The 15,974-nt window shown below is 48.2% G+C and overlaps 1 protein-coding gene across 2 annotated transcripts in view; it reads left to right on the top strand.

Annotated features, from left to right (window-relative positions):
- Positions 1 to 15,974, top strand: part of CRHR2 (corticotropin releasing hormone receptor 2) — a 97,753-nt gene that overhangs the window by 21,365 nt on the left and 60,414 nt on the right. Inside the window, exons 1-3 of one of the 2 annotated variants that reach the window (XM_027835886.1) lie at positions 7,916 to 7,939; positions 10,439 to 10,523; positions 10,645 to 10,764. In XM_027835886.1, the coding sequence (XP_027691687.1) occupies positions 7,916 to 7,939; positions 10,439 to 10,523; positions 10,645 to 10,764 (229 nt within the window). Of the gene's footprint in view, positions 1 to 7,915; positions 7,940 to 10,438; positions 10,524 to 10,644; positions 10,765 to 15,974 lie in introns of those variants that run through there. The other variant, XM_027835885.1, reaches the window with a different exon arrangement.

Below are 15,974 nucleotides of genomic sequence, written 5' to 3'. Positions count from 1 at the left end.
CTGAACCTGGAGTCAGTAAGATATAAATTCAAATCCTGCCTCAGATACTAGCTGAGTGACCATGAACAAATCACTTATAACTGTTTTCAGCCTCTGTTTCCTCATCTGCAAAAAAAAAATAGAATCTACCTAATAGCATTACCTCAAATGAGATAATATAAGTAAGGCACTTTGCAAACCTTTAAGCACTACATAAATGTCAGCTGAAATTATTATTATTCTCATCGCTGCCCTATCTCACTCCTTCCATTCTTTGAAAAAGTGCTTTCTTCTCCTGGACCCCCTAGGGAGCAGACAGGTTGCTCCTCAGCCTTGTGTGCACTCATGGAGGTCACTTGGTGCTGGAAGAAGCACACAGATGGCCCCTTCACTGCCCCCATCACACGATGAAAGTCGTCTTGGCCGCCATACTTGCTTACTCAAGATCAGCTGGCTATCCTTTAGCTTCACTTTGCTGGCTGTCCTGGCTAAAGCTTGTGGTCAATTGCTCTGGCAAACTGAGCATGTATCCATATTATTCAGTGCTCTGAGAGCTCAGTCCCATGAACTTTGGTCTATGTTTTCCCATAAGCCCTGAATAAAGTCTTTGGCCAATGCCGTCCCCCATCAGATAGGAACTCCCTGAGGGAAGGGACTGTCTTTTGCACAGTGCCTGGCACTTAGTAAGTGCTTAATAGATATTTACTGACTGACTGAATGACTGACTCTGAAGACCTGATTGTCTTAAAAATTCTCATTTCCTTTAATGATGATTAGGCTTTTTTCTCAAATTTATTTTTAAAATTGTAGTTTTGCTCTAATGTCATTCAGTTACAGTCAACCGACAGAATCGTATTTTCTGAATCTGGCTTTTGTTGGATGGTTTTACAAGCTCAGGTTATGTTCTCAAAATGAGTCATGCAGCATTGACGGCTCACTTTTATAGCCTAATTTTAAAATGTAAATTAAAATGGTAAAAGCAACAACTTGGTAACAAAATAATAGAGCAGCGTTTTCTGTTTTTAATATAAATTTTAAAATGCTTTCCTGTTTGATTTTGTTTCTTAATTACAAACCGTGAAAGAAGCCCCAAGTGTCTTGTGGCCTGGGAGAAGTTCATAGAATTTAGAGCTAGAAGTGACCTCAGATGGTTGACCTCTAGATGGACTAGATGGTTGGACCATCTAGTCCAACCCATTCATTTTACAGATGAAGAAACTGACCGAATGCACACTGGGGCCCCTCCACCATCAGTGAGACCAGAAAGTGTTTGAAGGTTTGGGGAGGAAGCACTTGGGCTCCCAAGAGAGTCAGGGGAGGTGGCTGGGGACAGATTGCATCACCACACTTTCTAGCCAGTTGGGAACGTGCTTTAAAAGTCCTGATGCCCTTTTTGGAGACTTCTCATTTGCTTGTTATAGCTTCTTGTCCAGGCCCCAAGGGGATAAGTGCTCTGTCTTTCTGTCTGTGTGTGTCTTTGTCTCTCTCTGTCTCTGTCTCTGTGTGTGTGTCTCTCTCTTCCACCTCCTCTCTCTCTTTCTCTCTCTCTCTCTACCTGTCTCTGTGTGTGTATGTCTCTCTCTGTCTCTCTGCGTGTCTCTCTTTCTGTCTCTGTCTCTCCTCTCTCTCTCTCTGTCTCTGTGTCTCTCTCTGTCTCTATGTGTGTCTCTCTCTCCCAACTCCTCTCTCTGTCTCTCTGTGTGTGTCTCTCTGTCTCTCCTCTCTCTTTCTTTCTCTCTGTCCCTCTATTTCTGTGTGTGTGTCTCTCTCTGTGTCTGTGTGTGTCTCTCTCTCAACTTCCCCCGTCCTCTCTCTGTCTCTCTCTTTGTCTCTCTGTCTCTCTGTCTCTCTGTCTCTCTGTCTCTCTGTCTCTCTGTCTCTCTCTCTCTCTCTTTGTCTCTCTGTCTCTCTCTCTCTCTCTCTCTCTCTCTCTCTCTCTCTCTCTCCCTCTCCTCTTCCTCCTCCTCCTCTTCCTCCTCCTTCTCCTCCTCTTCCTTCTCCTCTCTCCCTACCTCTAGGGAATACCAGATCCTCCTGATAACTTGGAATATTCTCACCACCTGGCTTTTCATACCAGAGGAGTCTTGTCTCTCTGTCATGGCATTTGACCCTCACATCTGCCCTGGAAGATAACAACGACAGTGACGATGACACAAATGCCAATAGTGATGGATGGCTCTGTGGCACTGTGAGGTTTTCTAATGCATCCCCATTTTACAAATGAGGAAACTGAGGTCCAAAGCAGGTAAGGGGCATCCATGCTCATACAGCTACCCAATAGCCGGGGCAGGATTTGTCCCTGAGTCCCCCTGCCCTCGCATCCAGCAGCTCTATCCACTAGGTCACGATGCCTTTGGCACATTTTGCCAATGAGCCCAGTGAGGGCTTTCCAAACATGATACGTGGATTTCCTTAATTCTCCCTTTCTCTCTTCTTCCTCCCTCCATTCCCAGCCCCCAACATATGCTGGCACAGGACTGTGGATGTAAATGGGGCTCAGTAAACACTGATGTAGGTCCATTCATACCCTTCTGATGAAGGGAAGACTAGGATGCCCCCCAACTGATGGCTCCCTGCCCCCTCACTGCTACTTCCAAGGGACAGGAGACACGACCACCTACTGCCACTGCAAACTCCACCTCAGTTCCCCAGCCTGGTCTGGACATCCAGAATCCTCAGCCAGCAGTACAGTGCCAAAGCAGCCTTGCTATAAGTAAACAGAGCTCCAAGGTTCAAACTTGAGTCAGAGAAGAGGGAGGAGAGGGAAAATGCTGCTTACTGCCAGAGAGTTAGTGTAGGATTGTGGAAAGACCACTGCATAGGAGGTCACAAACCTTCTGGATCTAGCCCTATCTCTGTCTCAGGTTCACTGAGTAACTTCCCCTGTAAAATCAGGGGCCAAGCAAGATCATCAAGTCCTAAGAGCATAGATTTTACAGCTGGTGACCCAGAGGCCACCAAATCCAACCCCCTCATTTTACAGAGAGGTTAAGTGATTTGTCCAAGGTCACATAGACAGTCAATCATAAAACCAGGATTGGAACCCAGATCCTTTGACTCTAGATCCAATGTTTTCCTCAATTTACTACTCTGATAATCTCAAAGGTCCCTTCCAGAATTGACATGCTGTGCCTCTAAGTTGTGTCTTGTGGGTAGTGCCCCTTCCAGGGCTACTGCCTCATTTCCCACTTGCATTGGCGAACTGGGTCCCCAGAGAGATGATGACTATTCTACTCAATGCTCTGGGAGTAAGCTTGAGGGGCTAGGACTTCCAGGACTGTCACTCATGAGTCACCACCAGTGTGCTTCTCATTGATTATTAGCCAGTAGCTTCAATTAGCTTTTAGAAAAGGGTGTTTACTAAGGTGTTATAAAGACACTTGTCCTAAACATCCCTACCAAAACAGGGGGATAGTCTCCTCCTGCACATACAAAGTTCCTACGAATAGTAGGTTCAGCCTTAATGTACAAAGGTCATGAGGCACACACGGGAAGAGTATGTGTGGCAAAGGGGTGCTTCAGTAGTCCTGGCACTGAGTACTTATTTCCCTTTTTGGAGTATTCCTCAAGGTTCCCATGGGTATAGCTCTCTTCTGGGCTCTGAGGATGTGTCCCTTTCTAAAGTTCATAGCCACCATTCTCTCCACCCTGGGGGTAGGGTGGAAGGAGAAGTGGCACATTCTGTGAAACTACTTCCCCATCCCTTAGGCAGCTATCCTCTTGTATCTATGTGTGTCTATGTCTGTCTATGTTTATCCTTTGTGTATCTCCCTCTTCTCTGTGTGAGATGCATCATCTCCTATTGGTCCCCTCTATCCAGTGGCATGGTCAATGAAAGTGGATGAGAGGAGAGAGAAGAAACTTCAGAAGAGTGGGTCCCTCTTAGTGGTTTGGCTGGAACTGGAATCCTCCATTCTGTCTCTCTGTCACCTCTAGGATCAAGTGTAAATTCCTGTGCTTGGCATTTAAATCCCTTCACCACTTGGCTCCAATATACCTTTCTAGGCTTCTTAATTGCATTCCCTTTCATGAACTCTATGGTCTGGGCAAACTAGCCTTCTTGCTGTTGCTCACAATTGACATTCCATCTCCCAACTGCAGGCCTTTGCACAGGTTTTTTCCTATGCTTGGGAATCTCTCCCTCCCTCCTCTACCTCTTAGAACCTTCAACCCTTTAGGAATCAGCTCAGTTACTACCCCCATCCAGTTACTGATCCTCCCAGTTGTCAGTGTACTCTCGATCACTGTGTTTATGTTTTGTAGGTCTCCTGAATATGCTTATCTGTGAGCATTCATCCCACTAGCGAATGTGAGCTATTTGAAGGCAATGACTTCGTATTTATAGTCCCAGTGTCCAACACAGTGCTCCTGGAGTAAATGCTTAATGAATGCTTGTTAATGGATTGATTTGTGGCTGTCATGAAGCTTGGAGAAATAATTAATATGTTGGATGAAAAAAAAATAGAATCCCCCCAAAATCTCAATAAGCTAGAACAATGGCCCAAATATAGCAGCATGGAATTTGGGATTTAATAGGGTTAAATCTGAACTCGTGATCTTAGTTGTGTGTGTGTGTGTTTTAATCAACTGCACAAATTGAGAAGATTGGGGGAGGGGGGAATGGAGTGTGAGCATGGCAAGGCAACAGTTACATGAAAAAGACCTGAGGGGGGTGGAATTAAGTGACCTTGAGCTCAATAGGAATCAACAATTTGGATATATGAATGACACTGCTCCCTCCCTCAAGCTAACAGCATCTTACAACACATAAATAATAATATGGTATCTTGTAAGAGAAGCAGTCAGCACCACGGCCAGGGGTCGGTAGGAAGAACCTGAGAACCACAGCTGAGTCAGCACCACGGTCAGGGGCAGAAGCGATGCTGAGTCGGCTCTGTAGATACACAGAGAAAATGCACTGCGCTGCCATTCTGGACACGGGGTAGATAGGAGAGGGGATGTGCAGTGAGATTATTGAGGAGAAAGGGTTGTTATCAACATTGGTAAATCCAACTGGGCTGGCTGGCTTTGGTGCCTCAAAATGATTTGCATTATTCGGAGTAAAAGTTGGATCCAAATGAACCTTGGAGTTAGGAAAGGGCCCTGATGAATGGTCTGAATATCCCAAGGAGAAATGTCCATGATGTGAGTGAGTTTCTGAGACTCTGACCTGGTATACAGGGAAGCCGTCAGGGAATCGTGTGTGTGTGTGTGTGTGTGTGTGTGTGTGTGTGTGGGTGTTCCTTCCTAGGAATCTGATGTCTTGTGGGTGTTGCTTAATAACAATAAGAATAGCTAGCATTTATTTATTGCCTGAAGATTTGTGAATCATTTTAGATATATATTATCTCATTTGATTTTCACAATAAGTCTTGGTATAGATGCCCGGCTAAAAATATCTGAGACAGGATTCAAACTCAGGTCTTCCTGACCCAAGTTCAATGTCTTGTCCACTATCCCATGCTGCCTCTGGGTGCTTCACTGCCACTCAGGAGCAATGGTCATTTTTGAAGCAAGCCTATCCCTAGAACTGCTATGGTAGCATCCCTATGCTATGGTAGCATCTTTAAAGGGAAGACAGGCAGGGTCAAACAATGATTTTCTGTGTCAGAGGGACATAGTCCTTATAAGACAGACTCCAGCCTTTGCAAAACATCAGCCTCAGAAGGCGCTTATGCTGGGAAGATGGGGAAGTAATGGTCTGTAATGAATAGTTCTTTTGGTGGAAAAGAGCTCACCACTGAGCAACTTTCAGTCAGGTAAGGTAGGAATGGACAATGTTAGTTTAGTTACAGAAGTGGTCATCACCATGGCCAGAGGTAAGAACCATCTGAGGACCCTGAGATGAGTCTACACTATTGTATGACAAAGGGTGATATGCAGACGTCTTGATAGATTTGATCAGGCTGGCTGACTTTGGTGCCTTTAAGTGGTTAGAATTGCTCCCAGAATTAGAGTAGGTATCGGCTGAGGCTCTTGGAAGGCCAACCCTGCTTTTGGGGTTTCCCAAGGAAAAGTTTTCCTGATGTCCACGTGTTCTGTGTGCTATTTACAGTGTGCTAATGGGCTGGGTTACACCTATTGCCAGAATGAAAGTGTGTCAGGGTGCCCCTTCCTTGACTGTTCCTTCCTTCCCTGTCTCTTCTCTGGTAGTCCCTTCTTTCAGGGACAGCTTTGGGTGCATGTCCTAAGTGGCACTTGTTCTGAGACCATCACCACTGCTCTGAGAGCAGGTATAACAAAGCAATAATTCTCCTACAGGTCAGTTCACATCTGGAGCAGTCTCCAGCACTTTTCACATTACATTTCAAAAGGGACCTGAGGAACATTTGCAGAAAAAGGAACAAGATGATATGTAGGGAACTTGATCTGGAGAAGAAGAGGCTCAGGAGGGCATAAGTGCCTTCAGATGTTTGAAGGGATACCCTTTGAAAGGGATAGATTTGTCCTACTTTGCCATAAAGTGAGAGACTAATGCAACAGGTAGAAGTCATAGGGAGGCATATTCTAGCTCTGTATGCCAAAGAATTTCCTAACCATTGCACCTCTCCAATAATGGGGTGGCCTTCTTCAAGATTAGAGAGCTTCCTGCCATTGGAGATCTTCAAGTGGAAGCTAGTAGCCACTACTAGATGATGTTATGTATGGAATTTGTGTTGGGGATAGATGGAGCTATATGACCACTTTGAGTCCAAATCTATTATTCTTAACCTCCCTAGGCCTCAGTTTCCTCATCTGTAAACAAGGTGGTTGGTCAGAGACTCCCTGAGGCCCCTTTAAGCTCTAAATCTAGTCACTGACCTCCTTAGGCCTCAGTTTCTCTTTCTGTGAGAGAAGGGGTTTGTCCTCAGATGTCTTAACCTGGATTCTCTGGACCCCCAATTGGTCCATGGATAGATTTCAGGTAGTCAATGAATTTGGATGGGAAAAAATTATCTTTATTTTCACTGATCTCTTAGTGAAAGATACAGTCTTTCCTTCCATTATAAATCTGGGCAACATTCTTCTGAGAAGAGGTCCATAGGCTTCAACAGTCTATCAATGAGGTCTGTAGCACAAGAACTCCTGACTTAGATGGTCCCTATGGTCCCTTTCAGCTCCAACTCTATGATTTTTTATCTCCCTGGGCCTTGGTTTACTCATCTGGGACATTCTGCTATGTGATGATTCCTATTAGAGAGCCCTTTGTGTGCAAACCTTGTCTCATTGAACCCATGGAAGAGCCCCACGGGGCAGACGCATCAGAGACCTGGGGTTTTTTACATATGGTACCAGGTGAAATTTGCTGCCCTTGGGGAGAGAGTCTGTATGAATGGCAGTGCCAAAACCAAATGAAACAAAACAAAAACAACTCCCCTGCAAAATCTCATGATGGGAAAGGAATGAGCCTCTCTCAAACTCCTTTAGCTAGTCCTCAGGTAATTGTGTGTCTGTCTTGTATCTGTCTCAAAACATTTCCAGCTCTATAGAATTTTTCAGAGCTTGCACTCTGATATCATGAGGTACCAGAGTTGGATTTTAGTGCAGAGTGAGATAATAAAATCTTATTATTCTCATTTCACAAATGAGGAAACTGAGGCTTAGCAAGGTTAAATTGTATGATTTGTTTCTGTGGCCATACACCTAGCAACTGTTGGAGGTGACACTCGAACCCAGGTCTCTACTAAGCCCAGCACTCTTTCCATGATCCACCTTGTCAGTGAATGGGAAAGAGAGAGAGAGAGGAGAGAGAGAAGAGAAAGAGGGAGAAGAGAGAGAGACACACACACACACACACAGAGCCAGACAGAGAGACAGAGAGAGAGATAAAGAAGCCTAAGAGCCACTTTCAAGGAGTTGGAGAACTCTGAAACTCTGGAAGGCAAACGGGATGGACAATACCCCTGATGCAGCAGGTTCTGACTCAGGAAGAAAGGGCAGATGGAAAGAACCAGCAATGGAGAGGTTACTTCATGCATTAGTGAACTCTCGGTCACTGGAAGTATGCAATCATAATAGTGTTTTTTTTCCTAGCACAGCATCATTTGACCATCCCCTCAATGCTGTGAAGGAGGCGTGTATGCCTCTACATTTCAAGCTCTGGGGTCCCACTGGGTGGTGTGGGGTTCCCTTTGTCACTCAGGAAAAGTCTACCTCCAGAGGTGGCTGGGGCTCAAATATTCACCCATCCCCCTGCCCAATGTGAGCTGAGCTGGTCCTTGGCCAACAGACTCCGTCCATCCCTGGACCTGAATTCCAGCCCTGCCCACTGGGCAAGACCTGTAAGAACTTAATTTCCACTCACTTGGCCTTTGAGCATCCAAGACCACCTCCCTGGCATGCTGCCACACCAGAGAAAGACTTTAGTGGAGGAGGTAGGTATTATAGGTTATTATTATCCCCGTTTTACAGATCAAGAAAGATGAGATTGAGTGGTCTTCTCTGGTCATTTCACCAAGACTCTCCAGGTCCAATATTCCTTCAAGTATTAGCCTCTGCTCTTCAAAGCTTGCTCTCCAAGCAAAAGTCAAGACTCCATGTCCAGGTGGGCATCTAGGAGATTTCTGCATTGGGTCAGACCACTCCATAGAATCTTTGAGCAGGAATGGACTTGAAACGCATCGACTTTGACGTCTGTATCCTCTCATGGACCCATCATCTAACCTCTGCTAGAATGCTTCCAGTGCTGTGGAAAACACTCCCTCCCCAAGCAACCCTTTCCATTTTTAGACAACTTTAATTGTCAAGAAGTTTTTCCTTACATGGAATCCAAACCTCAGTCACTTTACACCCTCGGGTCTGATTCTGCCCTCTGGGGACAACACCACGGAGCTGAGTCTGAGCCCTCTTCCAAATGACTGCCTTCCAAATCCTCAGGGAAGGGAAATTATCAGATTCCTCCAAGGCTTAGCCTCCTCTCCTCCCCCCTCCCCTCCCCTCCCCTCCCCTCCCCTCCCCCCCCCCCCCCCCCTCTCCCCCTCCCCTCCCCTCCTCTCCTCTTCTCTTCTCTCCTCAGCAAGTGACTCCTAGCCCCTAGTGTGGGCTTCCACTCCCTTCCACCAGTACTCACATGGCTTGGCTCCAAACCCACCCCCATCCTGCATCCCTTCCTCTTGCCATGCTCCAGTTTGGCAATTGAATGCCAAGACTTTGTGGTTTCTTCCTCCCTCTGATCCCACCAAGGGCACCTTTGGGCCCCTTCTGCTCTTAGCACTCAACCAGACAGGAAAGGACCTGGGAGTCAAGGCTGGCTGGCCTTACCCTGCCTTCCAAAGGTCTCCTGGCCCAGGCCTTCTTACCTTCCCATCTCCCACATCTCAGGTTAGGAGAAAAGGACTCAGGGAGAATCTGCAAAGGAGGACAAGACTGCTGGATCCCCAGAAACTGGGGGCAGGGTGGAAGAGAAGGGAGCAGTCAGGGGCTCACCGGGATCTCCAGGCACGATGGAACCCCAGATACCTGGCCCTGCCCATAACGATAACCCTGGCCTGACTGTCATACCATGCCCTTCTGCCAGAGTGATTGTCCCTTTCTCCCTATAGTTCCTCCGTCTTCCCCCTGCATCCCTGGCGGACACACACACACACACACACACACACACACACACACACACACACACACTGAGCATCATTGAGGCCCCACAGTCCGGAAAGGAGGAGAGGAGGAGGGAGGAGAGGGGCGGAGTGAGAGGCTGCAGAGGCGGAGGAAGCGCAGGCTGCGAACCTGGGCACGGGAGACTGGGAACCAGACACTCGGCTCCTAGAGGAGCCCCGACCCTGCTTTCCTCCTCTCTAGGTCCCCACTTCCCTCCTCTCGGCCCCGCCCTCTCTCCTCCCGCAAACCCCAGCCCAGCCCAGCCCTGCCTGCTATTGGCGACCGGGGCACCACCGCTTCCAGCCAGGAGCGCCGTGGACTCCCAGACTTCCAGCCCAGCCAGTAGCCCGAGTCGGGACTCCCGCCCAGCCCAGCACTCGGTGCGCACTGACTTCCCTTCGGGCTGTACCCTCAGAGCTGCAAGAGCAGGCGGGAGGAGCCGGGGAAGGAGGACGGGAAAGAAAAGCAGGAGGCGAGCGGGGCAGGCACCGAGGCAGAGACGCGCACATCCACACTCACAAAGTCACCCCGCACCGACACCTACACACACCCACACTCTTTGGGTCTCTGTCTCCGTCTGTCTGTCTGTCTTTCCTCCACCTTCTCTCTCTCTCTCTCCCTCTCTCTCTCCCTCTCTCTCTCTCTCCATCTCTCTCTCCATCTCTCTCTCTCTCTCCATCTCTCTCTCTCTCTCTCCATATCTCTCTCTCTCTCTCCATCTCTCTCTCTCTCTCTCCATCTCTCTCTCTCTCTGCACACACACACACACACACACACACACACACACACACACACACACGTTCTGGGTGTCACACTCGCACACAGAGACGCCAGCCCCCAGTCCCCCACTATGGACTTCCCGCTTTTCCCTCAGTGGCCGGATGAGCTGGATGCCAACTGCAGCGGGCTGCTGCTGCTGCTGCGGGACCCGCTGCCTGACAGCTGGGGACCGCCGCTCTTGGACCCGCAGGGTAGGTGCGCTGCTGTTGTGGGGCCCCGGGATGGGACAGCCCTGGGGTACGGAGCCCCAGATTCACTGTCGGCTCGGCGGCCTCAGCGCTCCTCAGCCAGCCCTCCTCTGTCCCGCTCCAGGTCCCTACTGCAATGCCACCACTGACCAGATTGGGACGTGCTGGCCCCGCAGCGCCGCTGGGGCCTACGTGGAAAGACCCTGCCCCGAGTTCTTCAACGGCATCAAATACAACACCACAAGTGAGTATCCTCTCCCTCCTCCCTTGCCTATTCTTCCCTCCCCACCCCGGATCTCGGGGCCAGGATCCAAACAGCCTGGGGCGGGGGGAGTGATGGATTGGGTGTCAGAGGACCTCCGGCTTGCTAACTCTTACTAGCCCTGGGCCAATCACTTTCGCCCTCTGAACCTCAGTTTCCTCATCTGTACAGTGATGGGGATGGAACTGAGGGGCTTCTAACATCACCTCGGCTCTAAATCTTGACATCCTATGATCCACCCCCCCCCCCCAGTTATCCCAAGTGAGACTCCCTTTCCGCTAGACTCAGGCGCCCAGAGTAGGGATGGGGTGGGGGTCCGGGAACAGGGAATCGGTTTCCAAAGGGGGCAAACAGTGGGATACCGACTCCTGGAGCTCACTAAGTGGATCTCTTTATATAAGGGAGGGATGGGAGTAAGGCATGTCTAACTATGGGCTGGTGTAAAAGTTCCATTAAATATGGGCATAGGGGAGCCAAATGCCCCTTATAACCAGAAGTTGGAGACACACAATATCCTGGCAAGCCTTAGAGAGGGAGGTCACTTTACCCAGTATCCTGCCTCACACAATGGCTGGCTGGCTGAGAATGAATGAGTGAGTGAACGGGGTGAGGACAGGGAAGGCACCTCTCTCTCAGCATGCCCCACTACTAAAGCATTTCCATTCCTTCAAGGCAAGCTTTACCTTTTCCTGACTCCCCTAAAACACCACCACCTCACTACCACTACCACAACACATTCAGTCCCCAATGCCTGGATCAGGAAAGAGATATTTATCCTAGGAAGTGGAGACTGAAAGGCCTGGAAGGGAAGAAGGAGAGATCACAAACTGAGGGAAATGGGGCAGGGCTCAGGAATCCCAGCCTCCTTCCCATCCTTCCTTCTCACCTCAGACATCTTGGCCAGAGGGCCTCTGTTTCCTCAGTCAAATCAGTGAGTCAAATCATGAGCTCTAAGACTCTTCCAGCTCTAGGGCCACATCTGATCTGGATGCAGCTGGGGGGGCGGGGAGCCTGGATTACAGAGCAGAGAACTGCCCAACTGTTAATGAGGATCAGGGCTATCTCTCTCCTTCTGAGTCAGGCACTGGTGGCTATCTCTCTCCTTCCGAGTTGGGGTTCTGAGTCAGGTGCTGGGGGCTAGCTCTCTCCCTCTGAGTCAGGGACTGAAAGCTGTGTCCCTCTGAGTCAGGGGCTCCTAGACTCCAATGTCTTCCTAGCAACTACCACAGAGAGTCCTTACAGCCCCAGGATCCAGAAATCTGAGAGGAAATCTAGTCAGTCCATGTGCAGAGACCTTCCACAGAGCTCAGCATGTAGCTGACCCATTCTCCCTGGTTCCCCACTTCCTGCTCCCTTCCCCACCATTGCCTTCTCCTTTTCTGTGTTCTGGGGAGGCGGTGACATAGCCACACCTGGGGGCAGCAAGGCTGCCAGAGGGAGGGACACAGCTGTATGTGCTGCCAGCTCTCAGTCAGCTCTTGCTTTCACCACTCGTTTTTTGGCTGTTATGCAGATCTTGGAAGGGCTGATACAGGCTAAAGGGATTGGATGGGTTCTCAGCAGCACAGCAAAAGAGAAGGGGGACTAAATGGGTAGAAGGTAGTTATAAGGAGGCAGATCTGGACTCCCCAGAAAGGCTGGCTGAGCTGGAGCACAAAGAGCCCTGAATTTCTGGATTTCAAGGCAGGAGACGTGGGTTTAGATCCTGGTCTTGCTACATAAGAGCTATTCCAGACACATAACTTTCCCTGTGGGGGCTTCCATTTTGTCATTTTTTAAAATTTATTTTTATTCTCATCTGAAAAAGCACCAAATAAAATGAGCATTTCCACATATGTGGCAGAAGAGAAAAGGAGACTTGACTTAAAGCTGTGGTGTCTATTAGATCCAGAGGCATTTTTCTTTGTAAAAAAATTATTTTTATTCTGTTTCCTCATATTTAAAAAAAAAGGGAGTTGTATTTACCTCTATGACCTCCTAACTCTGGTTCCTAGAGCTTCCTGAGCAATGAGAATTTCCCAAAAGGGTTGGTCTGCATTGGGAGCCCCAGAGATTCACTGGAGTGCCCAAGTCCCGGCTGGATAGCCTGTTGCGGGGGGCTGTGAAGGGAGGGCTTTCCACACCAAGAGGGGAGACCCATTTGACTCCAGAATTTCTAAGGTCTCATGTGTGATAAGATGGCCCCCCACAATATGATTCTCTCAAACAGTCAACAAGCATTAGTGATGTGCCTCCTAGTTGCCAGGCGCTGTCCTAGGTTCTGGGATTTAAAGGAAAACTGTTTTTGCTGCCTTCAAGGAGCTAACATTCTACCAGGAATTTTTAGAGCAATTAGATGAGGACAGTTTCAGGGCACCAAGGCACCAAGTGCTGGGACTTGGGGGTCTTGAAAATAAGAGTTTCAAGTTTGGGAAGGAGGAAGTATAATTTAACACTCAACCTCAGAGATCATTTTATTTGAACCCCTCATTTACAGAAGAGGAAAGCAAGGATCAGAGAGGAGACTTGCCCAAGGTCAGACAGCTAAGAGATGGAAGAGCTAGCTAGGACTTGAACTCCAACTCTAGACCCAGTGCTCTAGACACCACATTGTCCTTCAAAGCACATCATTTGATTGTATTCTCCAGACCCCATTGCCCAAACCTTTGACTGTGAGGGAGAAGTGCAGGGTAAGGCAACCCTCCTTGAAAAGATTCCCAAAAGACCACCACCAGGCCACTGCACTGGAAGGGGAGGCAAGGTACCAAGGGAATGGCATGTTCAACTGATGATTCAGAAGACTGGGGCAGCCTCTGTGCACCAGCACCATCCTCAGCCTTCAAAATGACAGATAGGTCAAAAACAAGTCTGATCCCTTGTCCCCATGTCAGCCCTTCTAGAACTGCAGGCTTGGATGTGCCGATGACTCAGGGTGTCTATCCATGAAAGAGGAACTGCCTGCATGGGGCTTATTCCAGCTAAGGAATAACAACCACATTATTCCATTGTGCACAAGGAGTTTCTATTTCCAAATGCATGACAAAGGGGAAATGGGTGAGATGGAAACTGCTCCTATGGCTAGAGGTGCCAGAGGCCCCTCAGTGCAGTGAGTGCCTTGGCCTTTGGGCCATCTACCCTTGTTTCTCTCTGGCAGCCTGGGTCTTTGCAAGGCTCTAAAGTGAAAAACTCTAAGGTCTTTGCAGCCATAGGAGTAGGAGGAAGCCAATGTTATGTCTAAGACAGGGTGATGGTATCTCCACTCTCCATGCTGGACGGTGGGTTTGGTGTGGCTGCCATGTTGGAAGAAGGACATCGACCATATGGGGAGTGCTCAGAGGCAGGCTAGCAGTGAGGGGCCAAAGAACTGGCCACATGTGGAGGAGGAGCTAAAAGACCTGGCCATGCTTGGCCAGGGAAGAGAAAAATTAGGGGAACACAGCAGCTATTATCAGGATCAGAGCAATTCACTCAAAAAAGGCCTAGGGGCAGCTAGGTGGCACAGTGGATAGAGCACCAGCCCTGGAGTCAGGAGGTCATGAGTTCAAATCTGACCTCAGACACATGATACTAGCTGTGTGACCCTGGGCAAGTCACTTAACTCCAATTGCCTTGTCCCCCCCAAAATTACCAAGATCAGATGGATTCACAAGTGAATTCTACCAAACATTTAAAAAAAATTACTTTTGGGGCAGCTAGGTGGCACAGTAGATAGAGCACCAGCCCTGGAGTAAGGAGGACCTGAGTTCAAATCCAGCCTCAGACCAAACACTTGACACTTACTAGCTGTGTGACCCTAGGCAAGTCACTGAACCCCAATTGCCTAAAAAGAAAATAGGCATTGCCTGGCTAAGCAAAGTAAGAGGCTCGTTGTCACTGAAAATGTTCCCAAAAAGACTAAATCACCTGTCAGCAGTAGAAGGACTTTATGTACCAGGCAGGAGATTAGGCTAGAGGACCCCTGGGGTCCCTTTCAACCTATAAATCTATATATTTATATTGCATCACGTATGAGAATAGGTTCATGGGAAATTCACTCATTTGTTCTGAGCCTCAGTTTGCACATCTATAAAATGGGAATGATAATGTGCACTTTCAACTTCACTGGGTCATTGTAAGGAAAGTACTTTGTGAATCATAGAAATAACATAGAAATCAGAAAGAGGATGGTGATACTGAGAAGGAGGAGAAGGGTGATGTTGGTGGTGATGAATGGATTGAAAAGCATTTGTTTAGAGTTTTCTATGCACCAAGTACTGTGCTAAGTTGTAGGAATACAAATAGAAAAAAACCAGTCTGCTCTCAAGGAGCTCACAATCTAATCAGGCAGAGACAACATCTAAAAGAAAGTTCTGATGCAGGGCAGATGAAAGTGCCAGAGGTTCTTGTTCAGATGCTGGAGGAGTGCAGGATGGAAAGGGCTGTGGTCCTCAATCTCATTAGAAAGAGTGGAGCTGGTGATGTCCATTTCATTCAGACAACCCAGAAAGGCTGAGAGGTGGGAAGGTAGGGCGCTCCAGTGGCAGAGGGGAGGGGGCCCTTTTGTGAGGATGCTGACAATTGTACAAGGATGATGATGATGATGGTGATGATGATGATGGTGGTGGTGGTGGTGATGATGATGATGGTGGTGATGATGGTGATGATGGTGATGATGATGGTAATGATGGTGGTGGTGGTGGTGGTAATGGATGTGACAATGAAGAAGAAAAGACTGACCCTGCTCAAGTTCCTCTTTAGAAAGATGTCTCTGCTATGCAGTTATGCTCATGCTGGAACACAGGCTCTTAACCTGTGGCAGTGAATTTGTTTGCTATTTAATATTTTGATAACTGTCTTATAACTGGTTTCCTTTATATCTTATTCGTATTTTGATTTATACATTTAAAAACATAATTCTGAGAGAGTCCGTACGCTGCACCAGACTGTCAGACAGGGGTCCAAGACATAAAAATGGTTCAGAGTCCTCTGTGCAGGGGAGTGGTTTGTTTGGTCTGAGACCCGTGTTTTTGTCCATTTAGGGAATTCCTGGTATGGAAACTCCCTTCATTCATACAGACCAGCAGCTTGTCTGAAATAGTCAAGAACTGCCTCGAGCAAGTCTGCAGGACAGGAGATGCCCCTGCAGGCAAGTCCGAAGCAACTGAGTAACTTGCCTAAGGCCACACAGCTGGAGAGAGAGAGAGAGAGAGAGAGAGAGAGAGAGAGAGAGAGAG

This window comes from Vombatus ursinus, unplaced genomic scaffold, assembly GCF_900497805.2.
Source record: "Vombatus ursinus unplaced genomic scaffold, bare-nosed wombat genome assembly UNPS02014817.1, whole genome shotgun sequence".
NCBI classification, from domain to species: domain Eukaryota; kingdom Metazoa; phylum Chordata; class Mammalia; order Diprotodontia; family Vombatidae; genus Vombatus; species Vombatus ursinus.
This window is presented reverse-complemented; position numbering and strand designations above follow the sequence as displayed.